A 7,882-nucleotide genomic window follows, 5' to 3' on the forward strand; every position below is an offset into this window, starting at 1 on the left:
TTTGTTATATTAGTAAAATTTATTTTTAATAAAATATTAATATATTAAAAAGAATATTTGTATACAATAAAATTGTTTAATTGTAAAAAAAATCACATACCTTTCTTGATTTAGAAAAGATTTTGGAGCAACTTTTCTATTCACAGTATATAATAAATCCATTTTTAAGGTTATACTATATTATAATTAAAAAAACACTATGACAAAGAGTGCATATTCTCAAAAATTAATTGTTTATTATTTTTATTGAATTATTAACACAAAAATATGAGATGTATCGATTATAATTTTTAATAAATTATATAACAAAATATTATGAAGAAAATGACAACAAAACTTTAAGTCCTGCACTGTCGTCAGCAGTGCGTCATGTGCTGAACTGCTATGTGTTTGTGCTCTGACCCATCCGAATTATGCATTCTTTGTTCTAATTTAGGTCATTTACAATTATGATACATTTATCGTTATTTTTAATTATTCGATTTACAACTGAATTATAAAGTAAAAAATTGCACTTCAAATACGAAAATGGTACATTATTATCAATTAATTGATTTATACAAGTGTTGCCTTTTAACCTTGCTCCATTTGTTTTGATTCGCTTTCATCCCTTAAGACTGGCTATAATAAATTATATTTGCATTTTTTTCTCCTTATTTATTTCAATTTCCTGTACTTATTTGTGCTATAATAAAAATTGAAAATATTGCTTAGACTTTTTTTCAATTTACATTTTTCATTATTCATTTTTCTATGCTGTTCATTGGAATATGAATACATTGTTGCTTAAATATGACATTAAAAAAAAAAACAATATCAAGATTGAAATGCATGATCTATAAATAAAATAAAAATTATGGATAATAGATTGCTAGAAATCTTATTTGCCTATATTTTTATTTTTTGTATACTCTGCATGTTATATTTACTTTTTAAAGTATATGTATATTTTAAAATGATATACTTATCATTAGTTAATTAAATATTTAATTATTTTTTCTTGCTTCTTGTGTAAAATTTATTTATATTCTATCTTTATTTTTAATTTTATATATATAAAAAATCTATCATAATAGAATTTTTGTATATATATTTTTAATTTTATATGTGAGTATAATTTATGGAATCTATATGTGAATTTTGATGCATTCCACATTATAAGATATATAAAATTTTAATGATTTTATTACATAGAAAATGGATGGCGATCAAGGAAAGGATACTCCTTCCAAACCAACTGAAAATATTAATACTAAATCTGCAAAGCCATTAGGACTAAGTACAAGAATTGCTCTTGAAATATTACAACGTGATGTTAAAAGAGTTTTACAAGAATATGAAGAAGAGTACAAAAGAAATAAGTAATTTCATTACTTATTTGTTATTTATATTACTTATATTATATTTATAAATAAATTCCATATTTTATATTGTAAATATTGTATATATTATGTGCAGAAAATATAAAGCTTGGCTAAAGGATACATTACATCATCGTAGTCAATATACAACTCTTTGTTGGACTTCAGCAATTGCACTTTTGATCAATGCCATTATACTTGTTATTGCATTCTTCACAATCAACGATACATGGTATGAATTAAATCAATCTCTTTTCAGGTATCAAATAATATAATATTACATAAAATTTTTTTTGTAATAATTAATGCTTGTAATATATATTAGAATAATATATAATATATAATAGAATAATATATTATTATATTTGTATTAAATTATGGCTATAAACTTTTATCCATAAAATTCTTAAAAATGGTTTACAAAAATTATAAAAATTAAAATATGAATTATTATATGTAATAAATAAAATTTGATGTCATAGGTATCCTACACTGCCTTATGAAGGACTGACTGTTTGTTGTCTAGTGATGTTAAATTTTATTTTAGTCGTATCTGATAATAAATTACGACATGAAGAAATTCCTTATAGAGTACGAGGTCTCCTCGACCAATTAGAAGGTATTTCAAAATAATTAAACATCCAAATTTTATTACACATTAAATAAATTTCTTTTTTAAATAATTGTATTTTTCTGATTTCAGTGGCAAAAAATACTTGCCAATGGAATCCAGAGAATTATCCACATTTATGCAGTCCACTGTCTCCTTGTTTAACTTTACAGTGGACTTATCGCGATGGTCGCATAATTAATTTACCCTGGGCATTGTTAGTTGCTAGTGATATAATTGTCATAAAACCTGGACAACAGGCACCTGGATATTGTGTCCCTTATGATGTAAATTACAATTTTTTAAATTTAATACACATGTTTGATCACATGAAATAAAATTCTAATATGAAAAATAATTTTAGGATGCTGATGCACCAGTATTACATGCAAGAGAAGTATATAGTCCTCAGGTTCACAGTGCTAATGAAATATTTTCAACGCCACAGGCACGAACGCCTTTAAAGAATAAAATTTATAAACTTCAAGAAACACCATATTTAATGAATCTCAGAATGGCTCTCGATCAAGCTTTAGACAGGCCAGTCACGTATCACAATCGCAAACGGCATCTTTTAATGATATGTTGCATTGAACAATTGGCTTATCCAATTCTTTTAATTATCGTTCTAGTTGCTAATTTATTTCGATATATGTATGTGTCAGAATATTTCGGTGTCGGTTATTGGAACGAAATGTTCCTGCTACAACCGATCGCTATTAGTATCCCTTTACTTCCGTTAGTATTCCCGACTTGTTGGATTTTTTTAAATTGTTTCGGAATGGCTCGTTTCAAAGCTCTATTTAAGCTTTATCAATCTTCGAAGAAACTTCAGGTTAATACATCATTAAGATAAAAGAATTTTCTTTGAGTATCGGATAAATATTATTGTATGATATATCCTAAAATTCATTCATTTTAGTTTGTGGATCCTTTCGAAGATGCGGATATTTCTGGACCTAGCCATCCAGAAGTAGTGTACAATTGGTTGGAATTAAAAGAATACTTTTTTGATATATTGTTTGGTAAAGAGCATATGATGTCAAGATCCGCTAGTATTCTACATGTTTTAGGATCAGTCACGGTATTTTAAACGACGACGTATTTTATCTTTAAATAATATTAGAGAAAATGAGTGAAAGCAAGCCAATTTCTAGGCACTGTGTTGCGTGGATAAAAAAGGGATTCTTTCGTGGCCTAATCCAACTGCCGAGAAAGTATTCTTTTTACGAAATGCTAATACTCTATCCCCATCTTCAAGGTAAATATTTATAAAAATCGACGATTCTTTATCAATATTCAATTTAAATATCTATAATTAAAATTATCTTGTAGTACTGGTAGTTTAGATAGAAACTCAGAACCTCAGTATCAGACACAAACTGACGATTCCAAACAAGATTCGAATAAGACATCCTATGTGACTCATGGTAAGAGAAAGAAAATTAAAAAAATATAAAGTAATTCACAAAAATATGAAGTAATTACAAAATAATCGTTTTTAATGAAATAATTACAAAATCGTAAATTCACAAAAATAATTTTCAGATATGTCCCATTCAACAGCTGAAGTTTTGGATCTTACTCATGACCATGCTTTACCATTTCGTCTACAATTCGATGACCATTCTTGGAGACAACATTTGAACTCATTAAAACCTCTAGGTTTAGCGATTCTTCTCAACACATGTAATATGGATACGCAAGAGCATTACATGCAGTTTTGTTGCCATGTCACGTGTGAAGCTCTTTTTAACGAAAATCTAGTACCAGTAACGAACAGACGGTAGGTATACATGTCTCTAGGAATGTATTTATCGTTTATGTGTTTTTTTTTTTCGCAAATGCATTTCTTCCCCTCGTTTGTCTGCATTATCTCTGCAAAACTAATTCTCCTAATATATCAATGCTAATTACATCCAGTTTATCATATGGCAGTTAATCATTATCCTAAGACAGTATTCAATGGTAACACGTCCAATTTACCAGTAACGTTGATCATACACATTTGTCAGCTACCAGGATCACAGTATAGAAGATAAGAGTGGGTATCAGGCAAAAGATACAATGCAAAGTTCAAGACAGGTGTATTTAGTCGACGAATCAGGGAGCCTTGGACATATGTGGTCAGTCCAACCATAGTTATTTATACGTATCCTCCTCGTACTTATAGTTATCCTATATATATGGGTGAATGTTATCTCCAAACATACATATATTCATGAGAATGCTAATCATGGGACAATCTCATATTTCTGTTTTATTCTATTCTTTTCTACTCATCTTTCTTAATATGTATAATGAGTTCATTTTATTTTATATGTATGATTTTTATAGGTGTTTATGCGAGTTAGCCAAGCAGATAGGTTTCCAAGATCAGGCACAAAATATATTTCAATTGGAGCAACAGTTGTCCACGTTTAGGCATGTTGTAAGCATCACTTTTAACTTTTTTCTTTGTAATTCAATAAATAGAAAAATTATAAATGTTTTTGTTTCAGCAACCAGAAATGGTTCGGCGAGATATCAAATTTGCACGATCTTTGAGTATCGCGACGAAGTTAAAATTTCCATTTCCACACATGGTAGCTGTGGTAGTTAGAGAACGCAGTGGTGGAGGTTTGCAATTACTTACACAGGGTACAGCGGATATAATATTGGATTCTTGCATCGAATTTTGGGACGGTCATGATCTCTGTCCATTATCAGCATCAGATAGGTATGAAAATATTAAACTTTGAGAAATTTCATTTATATTTTTATGTTTTATATATATATATTTCAGGAAAAAAGTACAAGATTTTTATCAAAGAACGAGCTTAACATCATATTGTACTGCATTTGCGTATAGGCCATTAACACGTGGTATTTGTGATAAAATGTCTAAAATATATCTAGAACTTCCTGCAGATAGCAAACATTTATATGCACCTCATAGAAGTCCTACTCCTCTACCTTGGGATTTTAGAAATGTTCTTGATCCTAGAGTGAAAGGCATACTTGGACAATTTCACTCGACTGGTAATTACTATTTTTTTCATTGATTTATTATTATCATTTATTATTATTCGAAGCTGTTAAAAATTTTATTAACAAATTATATTTTTATACAAATTTTCACAGATTCTTTATTGTGCAATGAGAACAAAGACGATATTGTAAATGATGTTGATAGCTGTTTTGACATTCAATGTAATCAAGTTTTTATTGGTATGGTCACTATGCAGTATCAAGCACAAACAGATATGGTAAAACATTTTTATCAATTCAAAATAAATTTGTAGTAAATGAAATAAATCAATAAAAATATTTTATATATAAATTTCTATAAAATGTTTAACAGGTACAATTAATTGAACAACTCGACAGAGCTTGTATCCGATTTGTTCACTTCAGCAAAGAAAACGAATTAAGATCACGCGTATTCTCGGAAAAGATGGGCCTTGAAAGCGGATGGAATTGTCACATATCGTTGCTCAGTGAAAGAGCTAGGTACTGTACTTCTTTCTTCTATCAGCTAATTATATTAAATGTCTCTATAAACTATTTTGCTTTGCTTTTTTTTGCTTTTGGATTAATATCTGAAAAGTTTGGGGCATGTCCTCACGTTGGAAAGTACAGACTATCTTCTCTGTCTTATATGTGTAAAGTTTTATATGTATACAAAAAAACATATTCAACACAAAGTATCACACTAATCGTATGTTGTTGGTGTTACAATTTTCTTCTCTTTGTCAATTAATCTGAATATAATATATATATATATATACAGTATTACATAGATATATGTCGTCTCTTAGTGTTTCTTTTTTCTTCTTTCTCTTTAATCTTAAATTTAAAATAAATGGTGGCAACTGATATAATGAATTTGTTTAACTAGCTATATTCGTCATAACTATGGATGTGAATGTAAAATATGCATGTACGTTACAGGAGACAGCAATGGCTGGAGAGATATCCACACATGCCTCCATCGTATATGTTTGTCTATACCTCTTTTTTTCATTATTGTTACTAATTTGCATGTTTATTCGTTACGCTCTTTATTAATAATTCTTTTTTTTTTTTTAATTTCATTTATAAATACCAATTCTTCATAAAGTTTTTTAAACGTTCTTCGAATGCGATTAGTTGATTTGTTCCTTCCCCTTTGATTTCACTTTAATTTATATGTATTTTAATGAACAGAGTTTTTCAAGTTTAAATGTTTCCTTATATATATTTTCTATTTATTCCATAATTATTTTAAAGATTAGAAAATTAAGTTATGTTAAAACGATTGTATTTGTGCTGATAGTTAATAATGAAATACATTACCATAGTTTAATGGCTTCTTTTATTAGTGAAAACAAATTTATATTAATATTTTTTGAAACTTAATACATTAATTCTTTCTGTACACTTCAACAGTTATTCTTATGCACATGTGTTAATATCTTGTAATTTACATGACATACAAAAAATACACATAAATAAATGTATGTAACTAACACGCCAATAATTAGGTCCGAGAGTCTAGTGGGTTGGTGGGTGAGCCAGGCAGCAGCCATGTCCTCACCCACTCCCTCGGCCCAATCTCATCAGCATAATTACTCCTGCATGGATGAGGCCAGCCACTTGCTTAATCGTGTCTCTCCTCGGTATGTTACATAATTTACCCTCTTATCAAACATAAAACACTAAAAAAAGTACATTCATCATTATCTATTACACACTGACTACTTTTATTGAAGGGAATACATTTTAAAGAAATTAACTTTAAGTTTCTTCCTTTAGATAATTATTTAATGAAATATCTGTATTTTTTTTTTTTTTATATCATATTAACATCTTAATCTATTATATATATATTAACATTTTAATCTATTATTATATATAATATGTATAATATGTATAATATATTATATATAATACAAATATAATTTTGAATAATTTGTATTATTCAAAATTACAAATAACAATGAACAATGTTATTTTCTTATAATTTCCAATAATACAAATTATATGAAAATAAAATAAAACATGATATATTTAATATAGCATAAAAAGATACCGATATTTTATTGAATGATCACTACAATGCGAATTTTTATGCGATTTAGAAATGTTCAAATATTCAACCAATATATAAAAAAATATATCATATATATTTTATTAAAACACTTTCAGAAGATAAAAGAAATTATATTACTAAAGATTCTTTTTGATTCATTCAGATATCTCAATTGAAGGTTGAGATATAAAGATTCAAATTTTCATATTATTTAAAGCAATGCAAAGATTATAAAAGGACTCGTGACTTACATTTTTTTTTTGAAAATGCGTATTATATCTTTTAAGAATTGTATTTTTCCAAGAATCGCGTTTCTCACTTGTCTAAAGATTGACATAATTCAATGAACGAAGAGATAGAGGTAGCAAACGATTAAAAATTATTTCTTTCTTTATATGATGATATCTCGAAAATCGGAAATCGTATTGAAATAAACGAAAAAGAATTTAGAATAAAGAGAATAAAAAATAAGGATCCATGCTTCATATGATCGTTCATTCGCTGTTTGAAAATCGTTATTCTTGAAATTATAGTAGTTTAAAGTTTTTTTAATTTTAATATAGTTAATTAAGTTTTAAGGCAAACTATAATAATTATTCGGACTTAGAGAAGTCATTTTTTAATTGAAAAAAAACGTCAAAAACGTTTTATTTTGATTTGAAGAATCATCCCTTAAATTTTTAAACAGTCAAATTTAAATCTACAGTCAAATATTCTTATATAAAATATGAAAAATATGCATAAAAATCCGCAGCCTAATAATAATCTAAAAGGAAAGAACAAAGTTTATTCATTTTTATTATCTCTTCCTTAAAAGATATCTTTCGCTTCATGATATACGATTACTCGAAAAAAAAA

General features: G+C 27.3%; 2 protein-coding genes and 1 long non-coding RNA gene across 6 annotated transcripts in view; 1 reads left to right on the forward strand and 2 right to left on the reverse strand.

Annotated features, from left to right (window-relative positions):
* The window catches only part of LOC102677388 (mediator of RNA polymerase II transcription subunit 16), a 6,423-nt gene extending 6,062 nt beyond the window's left edge, over positions 1-361 (reverse strand). Inside the window, exon 1 of the mRNA XM_031510965.1 lies at positions 101-361. Coding sequence (XP_031366825.1) covers positions 101-162 — 62 coding nt within the window. The 5' untranslated portion in view covers positions 163-361. The remainder of the gene's footprint in view (positions 1-100) is intronic.
* Positions 362-364: 3 nt separating this feature from the next.
* LOC102676863 (transmembrane protein 94) overlaps positions 365-7,882 on the forward strand; it is a 26,344-nt gene continuing 18,826 nt past the window's right edge. For 2 of the 4 annotated variants that reach the window (XM_006616603.2, XM_031510957.1), the window contains exons 1-17: positions 365-531; positions 1,195-1,361; positions 1,459-1,593; positions 1,844-1,980; positions 2,065-2,258; positions 2,336-2,806; positions 2,894-3,055; positions 3,129-3,232; positions 3,307-3,401; positions 3,520-3,757; positions 3,987-4,097; positions 4,309-4,402; positions 4,473-4,690; positions 4,757-4,992; positions 5,095-5,219; positions 5,315-5,463; positions 6,477-6,611. In XM_006616603.2, coding sequence (XP_006616666.1) covers positions 529-531; positions 1,195-1,361; positions 1,459-1,593; positions 1,844-1,980; positions 2,065-2,258; positions 2,336-2,806; positions 2,894-3,055; positions 3,129-3,232; positions 3,307-3,401; positions 3,520-3,757; positions 3,987-4,097; positions 4,309-4,402; positions 4,473-4,690; positions 4,757-4,992; positions 5,095-5,219; positions 5,315-5,463; positions 6,477-6,611 — 2,774 coding nt within the window. In that variant the 5' untranslated portion in view covers positions 365-528. The remainder of the gene's footprint in view (positions 532-1,194; positions 1,362-1,458; positions 1,594-1,843; positions 1,981-2,064; positions 2,259-2,335; positions 2,807-2,893; positions 3,056-3,128; positions 3,233-3,306; positions 3,402-3,519; positions 3,758-3,986; positions 4,098-4,308; positions 4,403-4,472; positions 4,691-4,756; positions 4,993-5,094; positions 5,220-5,314; positions 5,464-6,476; positions 6,612-7,882) is intronic. The other 2 variants (XM_006616605.2, XM_031510956.1) reach the window with 2 other exon arrangements.
* Positions 6,049-7,314, reverse strand: LOC116185750. Its single transcript, XR_004150656.1, has 2 exons — positions 7,276-7,314; positions 6,049-6,650 (listed from the first exon to the last, which is right to left on the reverse strand). It is a non-coding gene; the product is annotated as an uncharacterized LOC116185750 (long non-coding RNA).

Source organism: Apis dorsata, unplaced genomic scaffold (genome assembly GCF_000469605.1).
Source record: "Apis dorsata unplaced genomic scaffold, Apis dorsata 1.3 scaffold_269, whole genome shotgun sequence".
Lineage (NCBI taxonomy): Eukaryota > Metazoa > Arthropoda > Insecta > Hymenoptera > Apidae > Apis > Apis dorsata.